Raw genomic sequence first — 15,489 nt, 5'->3', positions numbered from 1 at the left:
TTTCCACCTCCTACTGTATCAGGAAGTGTTGAAAGAAAAAAAAAAATGAGCTGAAACTCCAGATTACATCAAGTGATCCTCAGGTTTTTAACCACGGTACCGGGGAAATGCTAGCAGCAAAGAGCTTGCTGTGCCATGGGCTCCGGCTGCAGAGGCTGATCCGAGGCAGCAAGGTGAGAACAGCACCCCCCTGTGTACGCCAGTTCATTTCTAGTCAGAGGGATTGGTTTACTAAAGCAGATTTTGTGTCCGAGGTGAAAAGTATTTAGTAGAAGAGGCTTGAAGATGGTCTCATTCCTCTTACCTCAGTTTTTGTAGCAGGCAGGGGGATTAGTTAAACTGAAATATTACACATGCAAGCTCTTGGGGCAATAGTAAACAAAAGAGGTACAGCAGCACCCACTTGGTGAGCACTTTTCTGTACCTTTTGTTTTCTTCCTAGTGATTTCCAAAATGTGATGGTTCCCTGGGTGCGCTCTGTGGGTTACTTAGGGCAGTTTCTTCCTTTGATATGGTGCTGGTCCCACCTGAGAAGCTCCATCTGCCTACTGGTGAAGAGGGGCTGTGAGCAGGAACAGAATGATAGCTCAGTTTTGTGGACAGGGCAGGATTAAAGCACAGGCAAACTAGGCACAGATCCAAGGCCTAAAGGTTTAGGAGGGGCCCTCACAGATGTGCTAAGTCAGTTGTTTCCAGGACAGACTTTAGTTATGGTTAGGAGGCTGCTGACAGGAGAGAGAAAGAGAGCCAGCTCTCTGACTGTATCCAGGGAGAGGTAATTTCTGTTCAATTTAGCACCTACAGTAATTTTGAAAAATTGGCTCCGGTGGGTGGGTGGGAGGACCTAAAGACCTGAACCTCCACTGCCCACTGAGGTCTGATTTTTCTACCTACCTCCTATGCATTATGCGCCAACAGACAGGAGGTATTAGCAGTCGGATCCATGTGGGACCACAGGTATGAGAGTTTAAAATATATTTGTATTACAGTGAGAGTAGGGTCTCAATGTACTTATTTGCCAAGGGTTCACCAAAGGGGGAATTAGTGGAGCCCCAGGTACACCTGAGTGTGTTGAGTGGAGATTGGGTAAGAGAGAGGGAAAAAAAAGGGAAGAGGAACACCTAAGGCCAATGAGGAAGGAGAAGAGTGAGGTTACTGCTTATCCTTTTTTATTGCTATAGAGCAGTGTATTGCAAACTTTATGCCTCGAGATGCCGGGGACGAGGAGAGGCGCCGGCTGACTGCCTACAGAATATGCCTCTCCACACCTCTTCCTTTCCAGCCCCCGCCCCGACTGGCAGCTCAGGGCCCCGTCTGGATTGCCTTCCCGCATGCTATGTCTGCACACTTCTGGATGCCCTCTTATTCTGGTCCCGCTTTAAATGCAAATTAGCGTGTTGTACTTGGCCACAGATAGCACAATAGCATGTAATGCCTCCTATGTAGGAGAAGGTAAGTGCTCCCATGTTAACTGTACATTAGGCAGCACATGGTAAGTGTAACATACTAGGTGGTTAATGCTTATACATAAATTCTTTGCCCATGTTATGCCCCCTGCCATGACAAGTACTTACTATGTGGTTTACTGCGTGATAACTGCTATAATAATGCATAACGCCTCAATGCGAGGTTTACCACATATCTTCTTAATGCAATTTAGTAAAATTAGCCGATAGAAAAAAATGGTTCAATATACATCATCCTATCTAATGGTTAAAAAAAATCCCACATAAAGAGGTTTCTATAGGCACATGGGAATGATTGTGGCAGCTTCTCAACCAGTTAGTGAAGCAAAAAGATTGGGGGAAGGGTGCTATTCATCTGAGCTGATTTTAGGAGCTGTGTGTCCCTGTTGCACATTCCTCTTCTCTCTACTGAAAAGGATTCCACAGTAGAACATTTTGCAAAAGTTTTACCTTTGCATACAGCTTGAAAACCAAATAAGTCTGCAGTTTTCTTTCTTTTTTTTCCTTCTTTCTACTTTACATGCAGTTGTTTTATATTTAAATTTCCATGTTTCTACAATTTTATTTTTATCAAAATTGTATCTTTATATGGATTGCTTTATTTCTGTATTTATGGCTTAGAGAGAAACCATAACAGAGAGGGCTGAAAGGCACAGATAGGGACTATAGAAAACTAAATTTATGACAGTTTTGTTTTATTGGTTCTTCATTAAAGTATCCAACTGTATTATATTTATTTATTATCCTTAGCTTTATATGTCTGTATTTATTTATGGGGATGCTCGGGAGCCAGTGATTACAGCCCCTGGGAGAGAGTACCCAGTAATTGTGCAACAGCGACATCTACTGGCTATTCTAAGGTTGCTAAACAGGTTACACATCTGGAGCTGGAGCTAAGAGCTGTCACTGGGATGGCAAGATTACATGAGAGGAATAAAAATGGAGGGGGAAGCCTGGGGTTGCTTATATCAATCTCTCTCTAGTTGGGGGCTTATTCTTATTCAGCTGGAAACCATAGGAACAGAAGAAACTGCTGAGAGAAAAACACTTCTTCAGACAGTTGTCATTTTTTGCCAGCAGTATTTCCTGCCTCTTGCTTGTGTCTAGTGCTGTCAGCAGACCTGAGAAGGAAAACAGTGGCTGTGGACTCTTCTGTATTTCAGGTTTTATTTTTGGTTCCTAAAGTTCTCTTATTTGGTAACCTCAGTTTCTAACCCACTCGTATCCAGATCCTTCTAGCAGGTACCAGGATGAGTATGGACATGCCACACTGCTAATTATCTCATGTTTCACCACTTCCTGCTCCCTTATGGTATTGCTTCTTTTCTTCCCAGAAAGATGCTCTCTCATTTTTTTTGTTTTGTTTTTGTGTTACAATCATCTTTATTATTGTTGGAGGGGTGGGGGTCGGTTCTTTTCCCTAACATTAAAAAACTTCAGGGCTGCAAATGTAGAATTGAAGTTTTAAGAAAAATGGAATTCTGGAAGTCCTATATGTAGTTATTATAGATAACTCTTAAAAATGTAAGCTTAATCTTGGCGTTCCACTCCCCCCCCCATCCTTCTTTTTGTTTTAGCCTTTCCTTCCTGTCTCACAGGTATGGTCCTGGCGGGATTACAGTAAAGGTCCCTCTCCCTTTGTCATTGATCAACTGGACCACCTTGTGCTTACTGTGAAGAACATAGAGGACACCATAGCCTTTTACTCCAAAGTCCTTGGCATGGAAGTGGTGACTTTCAAGGTAATGCTCAAGGTGACTCAAGTGGTGAGCTACACATTTTTTGCACCGGTTGGTGGGAAAGTGTTGTGGTTAGAGCCCAGAATTGTGAAGCCCTAGCTCAGTTCCTTCATTGGCCATTCAATATAGATTCAGTGGCAACTTAAAACACATTTTACACAGAACGCAAAGATCAGAAGGGTGTACTGAGTTCCGGTGATATTTTAGAAAATAATTTGCAATAGTGAGATCACATTCATGTTTTGAGCTCAGATTTGGAAAGGCAAATAATTAACAGTGGTTTGTTTTGTCTTGTTCATGTGACAGGGAAATCGAAAAGCGTTATGTTTTGGAAACCAAAAATTCAACCTCCATGAGGCTGGCAAGGAGTTTGAACCCAAGGCTCACAGACCCACCCCTGGTTCTATAGATCTTTGTCTGATCACCAAAACACCATTGACGGCTGTTGTGGACCATCTGAAGGTTTGTCAAAAGTTTCCTGCTCCAGTTCTGTAGTTTTCTTGTAGTGCTGGGCCAGCATTGCCATGTATTATAGCTACGAATGTAGTAAAAAACATCTTTATCCATTCCTAGAAAACATCAGAACACATTCTATTTTTTCTTCTCTCTTGAATATGAACATACATAGTAACATAGTAACATAGTAGATGACGGCAGATAAAGACCCGAATGGTCCATCCAGTCTGCCCAACCCGATTCAATTTAAATTTTTTTTTTTTTTCTTCTTAGCTATTTCTGGGCGAGAATCCAAAGCTTTTCCCGGTACTGTGCTTGGGTTCCAACTGCCGAAATCTCTGTTAAGACTTACTCCAGCCCATCTACACCCTCCCAGCCATTGAAGCCCTCCCCTGCCCATCCTCCTCCAAACGGCCATGCACAGACACAGACCGTACAAGTCTGCCCAGTAACTGGCCTAGTTCAATCTTTAATATTATTTTCTGATTCTAAATCTTCTGTGTTCATCCCACGCTTCTTTGAACTCAGTCACAGTTTTACTCTCCACCACCTCTCTCGGGAGCGCATTCCAGGCATCCACCACCCTCTCCGTAAAGTAGAATTTCCTAACATTGCCCCTGAATCTACCACCCCTCAACCTCAAATTATGTCCTCTGGTTTTACCATTTTCCTTTCTCTGGAAAAGATTTTGTTCTACGTTAATACCCTTTAAGTATTTGAACGTCTGAATCATATCTCCCCTGTCTCTCCTTTCCTCTAGGGTATACATATTCAGGGCTTCCAGTCTCTCCTCATACGTCTTCTGGCGCAAGCCTCCTATCATTTTCGTCGCCCTCCTCTGGACCGCCTCAAGTCTTCTTACGTCTTTCGCCAGATACGGTCTCCAAAACTGAACACAATACTCCAAGTGGGGCCTCACCAATGACCTGTACAGGGGCATCAACACCTTCTTCCTTCTACTGACTACGCCTCTCTTTATACAGCCCAGAATCCTTCTGGCAGCAGCCACTGCCTTGTCACACTGTTTTTTCGCCTTTAGATCTTCGGACACTATCACCCCAAGGTCCCTCTCCCCGTCCGTGCATATCAGCTTCTCTCCTCCCAGCATATACGGTTCCTTCCTATTATTAATCCCCAAATGCATTACTCTGCATTTCTTTGCATTGAATTTTAGTTGCCAGGCATTAGACCATTCCTCTAACTTTTGCAGATCCTTTTTCATATTTTCCACTCCCTCTACGGTGTCTACTCTGTTACAAATTTTGGTATCATCTGCAAAAAGGCACACTTTTCCTTCTAACCCTTCAGCAATGTCACTTACATACATATTGAACAGGATTGGCCCCAGCACCGAACCCTGAGGGACTCCACTAGTCACCTTTCCTTCCTTCGAGCGACTTCCATTAACCACCACCCTCTGGCGTCTGTCCAACAGCCAGTTTCTGACCCAGTTCACCACTTTGGGTCCTAACTTCAGCCCTTCAAGTTTGTTCAACAGCCTCCTATGAGGAACTGTATCAAAGGCTTTGCTGAAATCCAAGTAAATTACATCTAGCATATGTCCTCGATCCAGCTCTCTGGTCACCCAATCAAAAAATTCAATCAGGTTCGTTTGGCACGATTTACCTTTTGTAAAGCCATGTTGCCTCGGATCCTGTAACCCATTAGATTCAAGAAAATATACTATCCTTTCTTTCAGCAACACTTCCATTATTTTTCCAACAACTGAAGTGAGGCTCACCGGCCTGTAGTTTCCTGCTTCATCCTTGTGACCACTTTTATGAATAGGGACCACATCCGCTCTCCTCCAATCTCCAGGAATCACTCCCGTCTCCAGAGATTTGTTGAACAAGTCTTTAATAGGACTCGCCAGAACCTCTCTGAGTTCCCTTAGTATCCTGGGATGGATACCGTCTGGTCCCATCGCTTTGTCCACCTTCAGTTTTTCAAGTTGCTCATAAACACCCTCCTCCGTGAACGGCGCAGAATCTACTCCATTTTCTCGTGTAACTTTGCCGGACAATCTCGGTCCTTCTCCAGGATTTTCTTCTGTGAACACAGAACAGAAGTATTTGTTTAGCACATTTGCTTTCTCCTCATCACTCTCCACATATTTGTTCCCAGCATCTTTTAGCCTAGCAATTCCATTTTTTATCTTCCTCCTTTCACTAATATATCTGAAAAAATTTTTATCTCCCTTTTTTACATTTTTAGCCATTTGTTCTTCCGCCTGTGCCTTCGCCAAACGTATTTCTCTCTTGGCTTCTTTCAATTTCACCCTGTAGTCCTTTCTGCTCTCCTCTTCTTGGGTTTTTTTATATTTCATGAACGCCAACTCTTTCGCCTTTATTTTCTCAGCCACTAGGTTGGAGAACCATATCGGCTTCCTTTTTCTCTTGTTTTTATTGATTTTCTTCACATAAAGGTCCGTAGCCATTTTTATCGCTCCTTTCAGCTTAGACCACTGTCTTTCCACTTCTCTTATGTCCTCCCATCCTAACAACTCTTTCTTCAGGTACTTTCCCATTGCATTAAAGTCCGTACGTTTGAAATCTAGGACTTTAAGTATCGTGCGGCCGCTCTCCACTTTAGCCGTTATATCAAACCAAACCGTTTGATGATCGCTACTACCCAGGTGAGCACCCACTCGAACATTAGAGATACTCTCTCCATTTGTGAGGACCAGATCCAATATCGCTTTTTCCCTTGTGGGTTCCGTCACCATTTGTCTGAGCAGAGCCTCTTGAAAGGCATCCACAATCTCCCTACTTCTTTCCGATTCCGCAGACGGAACATTCCAGTCTGCATCCGGCAGGTTGAAATCTCCCAACAGCAGAACCTCCTCTTTCCTTCCAAACTTTTGGATATCCACAATCAGATCCTTATCAATTTGCTGCGATTGAGTCGGAGGTCTGTAGACTACACCCACGTAGATAGAAGTTCCATCTTCTCTTTTCAGAGCAATCCATATCGCTTCTTCCTCTCCCCAGGTCCCTTGCATTTCGGTCGCTTGGATATTGATCTTTACATAGAGAGCTACTCCTCCACCTTTATGACCATCTCTGTCCTTCCTAAAAAGATTATATCCCGGTATGTTTGCATCCCATCCATGTGATTCACTGAACCATGTCTCTGTGATAGCAACAATATCTAGATCTGCCTCTAATATCAGGGCTTGCAGATCATGAACTTTGTTGCTTAGACTGCGAGCATTTGTGGTCATCGCTTTCCAGCTATTTTTCAGCGATAATCTCCTTTTTCGTATGGATTTTTGTGTCGTTTCACTTTCCGTTGCAATACTAAGAAATGAGTTGCTGATATTGCTTATGTTGCAGCCTTTACTACTATCACATCTTTTCTTTTGCCGGGGGTGGTCTCTATAATTGTCCTTCGTACATACACCACCCCCACCTTCTAGTTTAAATGCCTAGAAAAATATTGTCTAAATTTCTCTGCAAGGTTTCTTTTTCCTGCTGTAGTAATATGTAGCCCATCAGTGCAATATAGCTTCTTGTCCTTCCATGTATTTCCCCATCCTCCTATGTACCTGAAGCCTTCTTGATGACACCAGGCTCTGAGCCATCTATTAAAGTCCTCTGTGTTTTTCATTCTTTGCTCTCCTTTTCCATATGCAGGCAGTATTTCAGAAAAAGCTAAAGTCTTTACAAAAGGTTTCACGCCCTCACCAAGCTCCCGAAAAGCTTTCTGTGCTGCAAGTGTGGAGTTGTTGGCCAGGTCATTTGTTCCCAGATGGATAACAACATCAGTGTTAAAATCCTTAGTTTCTTCCTTAATTATAGTCAGTATTTGCCTGGAACTCCTGGTAGCTGAGGATCCTGGAAGACATTTCACTATTTTGGTCTCCTCGCCCTGTGTTCCAAGGTTAATGCCTCTGATGATGGAATCCCCCAACAGTAATAGTTTTCTGTTTTTGGCTTTTTTATTTGTACTTAGGGTGCTCTTGTTCTCTTGAGTTTCTTTCATTGGTTCCAGTCCCACCTCCCTTCTGTTCTCCTGAGTATCGCAGTGCACTAGTGGAGCGAAGGAATTCTGTAGAGGTAATATTAGTGAAGGTGGATGTTTCTGTGTTACATGTCGCAGTCTTCCTGAGCCTACTGTGACCCATTTATTCCTGGGCTGTTTTATTCTTTGAGGTAGAGGTGGTAAGTTGGTATGATTTTGTGGAGTGATGGAAGCTGCTTTAATTGTATTCAATTCCTGTTTAAGTTTGCAGAGCTCCTCCTTAATACTGGCAAGTTGAAGACAGATGGGGCAAGCCTTAAGCCTCCAAATAGTATGTCTTGGAATTAAAGCACCACAGTGATTGCATAGAATAAAGGTCATCTTGATTGGTTGTGAAGTCCTGATTATATGGGTCTCTATATATGAATAGTGGTCCCTGGGGTTGGTGGGACTATAAGTAAGACTACTAGTAAGGCAGAAATATAGGCTCTATACCACCTAAAACACAGTATTTTAAACAAAACTGCAGGAAGAGGAGGCAGAAATTCAGACGTACTTGACAGTGAATTCTGTTTAAATTAAATGTTTTAATTCTTCTTCTGGCTTGCTGTGGACATACTTGTTTGCAAGCTGCTAGATAGAATAGAGATGGCCTTAATGCATTATGAGTTAAATTTTATAAATGGCACCAAAACCAAAATGATCACCAAGGTTCAGATTCTAAAATTGATGCCTAAATTTAGGCACCTAGATTGGTGCACCTAGCCATTCTAGGCACCTAACTGAAAAGGGTTAATCAGTGCCGATAATTAACGCAGCTCTCAGATTGATATATTTGCTGAAAAAAATACGATCACATTACCACTGCTTTCCAAGACTCACACTGGCTCCCAAAACAAGCACGCATACAATACAAATTCTTCTGCACCTCTTCAGAGTCCTAAATAGAACTGGTCCTAGCTACCTAAACAACAGCCTAATCAGAAATAACACATCAAGACCCAGGAGAACATAGGGTCTCTTCACTCCACCCCCTCCCCAGCATAAGGCATACAAAGCAAAAACCTATATGACGAACCACTAGCCACCAGAACAGCGAAAATAGACCACCACCTCTACAAAACATTCAGGAAAGAACTGAAAACTATGCTTTTCACAAATTTGTCAAATGATCTAACTAAAACCTTATAAACCCTTCTCCGGATCCCATCGATCATGCTATCCATCAATTCTTGTAAACTCATTCTATCAACTATGTAAGCTCCCTGGTAATGCACAGACCAATTCTTTTTTGTAAACCGCCTAGAACTGAAAGGTATTGGCGGGATAGAAAACAGTAATGTAACGTAACTACCGCCTTGTAATTGACATAAATTGCATTTAATTGGATGGTAGGCGCCTAACTTGGTAAGTGCTTACCAGTTTGAGGTAGTCACCTAGTCCAAAAAATCCTCCCAGAAAGTAGGTGTGGTTAGGGAGCGGATTGTGGGCATGCTTTTCATGTAGGTGCCTGTTATGGACTTAGGTGCCTAACTTGGGCGCACTCATTTAGGCCAAGAAACTAGAGAGTTGCACGGGGACTGAAATCCCACCCGTTCCCGCCAGGATCCTCTCCGTCCACACCCGTCCCCACCAGGATCCTCTCCGTCCCCACCCGTCCCCGTCAGGATCCTCTCCGTCCCCACCCATCCCCACAAGGAATTACCTCCATCCCTGCCCATCCCCATAAAAAGCAGCAATTACTTCTGACAGGATCATCAATTCCACAGTTTCTTTTGTGTTTGCGCTGCTGTTTTCCTTGTGGAATCTCTTTGGTGGAACCCTTTTTTTGTTTTCTGTTCAGGCAATTGACTTATAAACCCCCTCTTTTACTAAGGCTGATGTGTCCGTTATATTATATGGACGAACCCTGCTTCCAAAGCCTTCCATCTCCGTGGGAGTCCCGTTGGCTAGAGGGGGATCCCCGTGGGAGTCCCGTGGGTTAGGGGGAGATTCCCACAGGACCCCCGTGGGATTCGCGGGATCCCCGTTCCCGTGCAGACCTCTACAAGAAACCCCTGGCATAAATAGGGTGCGCCTAAGGTTAGGAAGCCTATCAACGCCTAAACCCACTTTGGGTACCACTAAGCGTGATTCTATAAAGTGTGCCTAGCGTGTATAGAATCGCGCTTAAGTGCCACACTACTTGGCACATAAGTTTTAGCCGCCATTTATAGGTTAGGAACCTAAGTGTGTGTAGGTCTGGGATCCGTGCCCAATTTTGGGGGCATGAATTTATATCACCTGAAACCTAATGTAAATTCTTGCGCCTAAATTAGGCGCGGATTTACCATATTCTGTAACACTGTGCAAAGCTAGGAACACCACTGACATGCTCATGGCCATGCCCCCTTTTTAAATAGCATCTTTCTAGAATATCAACTAGGAAGACGTGCGCATAAATTCAAATTATTGACTGTTAGCATCAATAATTGATAGGGTCCAATTCACAGTACTGATCAGCTCATTCAATTAAATTGCATGCACGATTATAAAATTAGGAGGTTATGAGGCAGGTAAATGAAAAAATGTGCTGTGTGTATCCAACTGATGCCAACAAGTGAAATGTTATTGGGGTGCACTAGTGAGATCAAATAAGATCTAATTACCCAGCTCTTCAAGAAATTTCAGGACATTTATATCACAATGTGGGGTCTTTTTAGTTTTTCAAAAACATATACTGATGAATTAATAAAAATGTTCCCCATTTAAATTAGGCTCTTTTGGTACACTGTCAAGATCCATTTCTTTTTTTTTAAGTGGAATTAAAAGTGTATGATTCTGATTCTTTTCTTCACTGCAGGCTTGTGATGTGATGGTAGAGGAAGGCCCAGTAACCCGAACGGGTTCTGTAGGAGACATAATATCCATCTACTTCCGGGACCCTGACAATAACCTGATTGAGGTCTCCAACTATAACTTGGAACAGGGAGAAAGAAGTAAAAAATGAAGAGATTGACTAGGATTCTCATGCATTCTTCTTACACAGATGTCTGTCTGTAGAAAATGATGGGAATCCAAGCTTGCAATATGTACAGGAGACTTAAGAAAAAAAGGGCAGAATTTTAGAAAGGATGTCCATATTTCATGAACTTTAGAACAGGATCTACTGACATACACCCTGTTCTAAAATACATGAGAAATGGATGTCCACGTTCTGACTAGGTACAGCATGAACCTCCATTTTACAAATTGAAACTTCCAAACTATAAACAAAGCAAAACAAGGGCTTTGGACGTCTGTGGGCTCCTTTTACTAAGGTGTGCTAGCATTTTTAGCGCACGCAAGAAATTACCACGCGCTATGCTTCTAGAACTAATGCCAGCTCAATGCTGGCGTTAAGGGCCAGCGCGCGGGGCAATGAACCGTGCGCTATTCCGCGTGCTAAAGCCCTAATGCGGCTTAGTAAAAGGAGCCCTATGTGGCAGCAGAGGAACATCCATATGATAAAATGGCCACAGAGGCATCCATTTGAAGGAGTAGCCTAATGATTAGAGCAGCCTGCTATGAACCAGGCAAGTCCCACTGTAGTTTTTTGTAGTTTGCTTGTTTTTTTTTTTTAATTGTGAGCCTTCCAGTGACAGAGAAATACCTACCATGACTTCCCTTACTCCATTCAGTACCAGGTATAAATATTGGGCATCCATCTTTTTGGATGTACAGTACATAGATGTCCCTCCTCCTTCTGCAATCAGAGCTGGACATCTATCTTTTTCCCTTCCCTAGTCCTGCCCAAACCATGCCCCTTTGTCACATGGATGTATAGCAGTTTTAGACATCCATGGACGTCCATGCAATATAGATGTCTAAATTTCAGATGTCCCAGTTATGAACAGAGCTTCTGAAATAAGCACCCAGATTAATATAAGAACATAAAAGTTGTCATAATGGGACGAAAAGTTCTTCAAGCCCAGTATCCTGCACCCACCAGTGATCAACACAGGTCACAAATACATGTCAAGACCCAAAAGAGTAAAATAAATTTTATGCTGCTTATCCTGGATTTCCTTAACTCCACTTTATGACCTTTTAGGAAATTATTCAGACCTTTTTTTAAATCCTGCTAAGCTAACTGCTTTTACCACATTCTCTGGCAATGAATTCCAGTTTAATTACATGTTGAATGAAGAGAGATTTATTTTCTCTGGTTTGTTTTAAATCTACTACTTAGTAGCCTCATCACATGCTCCCTAGTGCGTTAACATATGCAATAGCGCAATAACCGCTAAAGGCACCTATTATATTCCTATGGGTGTCTTTAGTGGTTTGCACATACTATCACCATTGCGTGTGCTAATACGCTTGGCGGTTTTTAATGAATACCCCCATAGTCTCATTTTTGATGGTTTTATGGATATTTTGTAAGGTCAGTTAATCCCACCTTTTGAGAAATACCTGAATTATGAGTAGTTTTAGATTGCCATGACGTGCCCTCTTTCAAAGCTGAGGGCTAAAGAGAAGGGGTGTAGGTGGGCAGTGGATGGGCAAGGATTGTGGGTACTTCCACGTTTGCATATATTGCCTAACATTGTTCACTGTTTTATGTTTTATAAAATTGTTTTTGTGACATTTTGTACGTGTCTGCTTAATTTATTTGGTTGATTTGGCAAAAAGTGATTGCTGCTGGGTGTGGCGGATGGGGCTACTGGATAGGTGAAAGGTATGGAAGTGGGGCTCTGATCTCTTCCTCCACAGTTGTTATTAATTCTGTCTTAGAAATTTTTCTTTTGGGGTGCGCGAGCAGTGCTGACAATGAAAACCACTTGAATGCAAGGTTCCCATACCCATAATTTTAAATCATAGCCTCACATAATTATTTGGGCTTCCAGCAGCAAAAAATCCCTGTCCTTAAGCCTTCTAAGTCACAGAAGTAGAACCTGGTACCTCTGTCCCATCAACCAAATGATCTAAATCTGACCTTACCTCTCTGGTTCGGATGCTGTTGCAGGACAGACTAGGAGTCACCCTTTAATGGATCATAGAGGAGCTGTTATGCATCAAAGATATTTTGTGCGATAATACAGCAGCTCTGATTGATTTGAGAAGTGAAGTATCCAGTATACAGGTGCAGATGGGCAGAGCGCAGAAAGAGATTGCTGTGCGCAGATAATGCAGATAATACTGCACAGCTTCAACGAAAACAATGTCAAGTTGAGACCCTGCAACGAGAACTTGAGAGTCAGTCCAATTGAGCTTGCTGAAATAATTTGAGGATCCTGGGTATTTGGGAAGGGCAGAAGGCCCTGATTCAATGACGTTTTTGGAGCATCTTTTGCCTGAGATAGTGGAGCTGCAATTGGATTGACCTTTTGAGCTGCTACCAGGTCAGCTGCTTCAAGATATCCAAGGCCGTTTGTGGTGAGAGTGCTCCAGCATCCTCAAGTGTTAGAAGTATTGCACCTTGCAAAGCTTAAAGCTCCCTGATTTGAATAAAGAGACAGTATAGCAGAGAAAGTTTTTGGTGCTACGTGATTGCATGAAGACTTTGTTCACTGCTCTTATGCGAGTTAAATGGTCCAGATGGGCTTTCTGTAGAATTTTATTTGACTTTCAAGGATCTGTTTGTTCCTTATTTGGTGCAGTATTGTCAGGCCTTATTGACTAGAATATGTGGTCAGAAGTCCTTTGGGGAGTCACTGATAGTGGTGATTCCTAAGCCAGGGTGTGATTCCCCTAAGGTAGAGAATTATAGGCTGATTTCCCTGATTAATATGGATTGCAAGGTCTATGCTAAAATTCTTTCTGTGTGTCTTTCTAAGTACATACCACATTTGGTGCATATGGATCAGAGTGGGTTCATTCGGGGCAGGTGTGCACATTGGGAAGAATCACAGTTACCATATGCTAAGGTCTACCTGGAGTTTAGCGCCCAAGAAAAAGATTTTGGTGTCATTGTAGACAATGCGATAAAACCTACCCAATGTGCGGCAGTGACCCCCCCCCCCCAAAAAAAAAAAGCAAACAAGATGATGATTTAAAAAGGGATAGTTAATAAGACTAAGAATTATATAATGCCTCTGTATCGCTCCATGGTGCAGCATCACCTGGAATATTGTGTTCAGTTCTGGTCTCCTTATCTCAAGAAAGATATAGCAGCACTAGAAAAGGTTCAATGAATAGCAACCAAGATGATAAAGGGGCTGGAACTCCTCTCGTATGACAAAAAACTAAAAAGGTTAGGGCTCTTCAGCTTAGAAAAGAGACGGCTGAGGGGAGATTTGATTGAAGTCTACAAAATCCTGAATGGAGTAGAACGGGTACAAGTGGATCGATTTTTCACTCTGTCAAAAATTACAAGGACTAGGGGGACACTCAATGAAGTTACAGGAAAATACTTTTAAAACCAATAAGAGGAAATATATTTTCACTCAGAGAATAGTTAAGCTCTGGAATGCATTGACAGAGGTTGTGGTATGAGTGGATAGCGTAGCTGGTTTTTAGAAAGGTTTGGACAATTTCCTGGAGGACAAGTCCATAGTCTGTTATAGAGAAATACATGGGGGAAGCCACTGCTTGCCCTGGATCAGTAGCATGGAATGTTGCTACTTTGGGGTTTTTGCCAGGTAGTGGTGACCTGGATTGGCCACCATGAGGACGGGCTACTGGGCTTGATGGGCCATTGGGCTAACCCAGTAAGGCTATTCTTATGTTAGATAATTTGCATATATTCTAGAATGTATTTACAGTGGTGTCTGGTTTTCCAGATGCATTGATGGTGGTGTCGTTGGATCCAGAAAAAGTTTTCGATAGGATTGAATGGGCCTAAATGTTTCAAGTGTTGGAATGGTTTGTATTAGATGAGCGGCTCATTAAGATGGTGGACTTGTTGTACAATTCTCCGTATGCATGGGTATTACTGAATGTGGTCTTGTCAGATGTTTTTCCTTTATTTAGAGAAATAAAACAAGGGTATCCTCTTTTCCCGTTACTGTTTGATCTGGCTTTGGAGCTCTTGGTAGTGACAATTCGACTGAATGGGGCTATTTCAGGGGTTTGTTCGGGGGGGGGGGGGTTAGCTGTAAACTGTCAGCTTACGCTGATGATCTGTTGTTTTATGGGCATGTGTCTGTTTTGTTTGCAGAGATTGATAGGTTTTCTGGGATTTCTGGGTATAAAGTGAACTGGAATAAATCAGTGGTCATGCCTTTGTGCATGTTCAAAAGCAACATTTGGTTGGGTATGTGGTGGAATGGGCTCATCAAAGTAAAATGTACTTTGGATCTGAATAGGAAAAAGATAGTTGAGCTGGTGGATGAGTTATTCCTTAGGTGGTCTCCACTGCATTTGAGTTGGTGGGGTAGATTAGAGACGGTTAAGATGGTGTTAGCATGTATTGTTAATTATATTTTGAGTATGGTGCCCTTCCCATTTTCAGATGTTTTTTTTATAAATCTTTGGAGAGTAAACTTGCATGCTTTGATTATGAGTACTTGGACGATCAGGCTTTTTGATCGTCCAAGTACCCATTTAGGCCTTTTTAGATGTTTTTTTAAAATTATTATTATGAGCCCCATACTGTTCTGTATTTATTGTTAAATATCAATAAAAAATTTTGAACTGATAGATTCTTATGCAATATTTCTAGTATTTTTCCAGCCAGTGTGACCAGTGGGGCTTAGGTATATTTTATTTGTTTAATTATTTGCTTGGATTTCATATATTGCCTCTCTGTGGTACAACCAAAGTAGTTTACAGCCAGTCAGATTTTCGGAATAGCCTTAATGAATATTCTTGGAACAGATTTGCTTACCTGTCACTCCATTACATGCAAATCTCTCTCATGCATATTCATTAAGGCTATCCTGAAAACCTGACTGGCTGATGGT

General features: G+C 42.2%; 1 protein-coding gene across 1 annotated transcript; it reads left to right on the top strand.

Moving 5' to 3' along the window:
- The first annotated feature begins 32 nt into the window (after positions 1 to 32).
- GLOD5 (glyoxalase domain containing 5) lies at positions 33 to 12,235 on the top strand. Its single transcript, XM_033943901.1, has 4 exons — positions 33 to 173; positions 3,065 to 3,208; positions 3,512 to 3,667; positions 10,467 to 12,235. The coding sequence occupies exons 1-4, from the start codon at positions 108 to 110 to the stop codon at positions 10,611 to 10,613; spliced, it is 513 nt and encodes a 170-aa protein (XP_033799792.1). The 5' UTR covers positions 33 to 107; the 3' UTR covers positions 10,614 to 12,235.
- The last annotated feature ends 3,254 nt before the right edge of the window (positions 12,236 to 15,489 follow it).

The sequence above is a fragment of the Geotrypetes seraphini genome, chromosome 5, assembly GCF_902459505.1.
Source record: "Geotrypetes seraphini chromosome 5, aGeoSer1.1, whole genome shotgun sequence".
Classification (NCBI taxonomy): domain Eukaryota; kingdom Metazoa; phylum Chordata; class Amphibia; order Gymnophiona; family Dermophiidae; genus Geotrypetes; species Geotrypetes seraphini.
The sequence above is the reverse complement of the archived record's forward strand: the minus strand, read 5'-3'. Positions and strand labels throughout refer to the sequence as shown.

What these genes read in the sequence shown, in the direction of transcription:
- GLOD5 (XM_033943901.1), top strand. Translation starts at nt 108, where the DNA reads ATGCTAGCAGCAAAGAGCTTGCTGTGCCATGGGCTCCGGCTGCAGAGG. An exon ending in GGCTGATCCGAGGCAGCAAG is followed by an intron (nt 174 to 3,064) that starts GTGAGAACAGCA and finishes CCTGTCTCACAG; the next exon opens with GTATGGTCCTGGCGGGATTA. An exon ending in TGGAAGTGGTGACTTTCAAG is followed by an intron (nt 3,209 to 3,511) that starts GTAATGCTCAAG and finishes TTCATGTGACAG; the next exon opens with GGAAATCGAAAAGCGTTATG.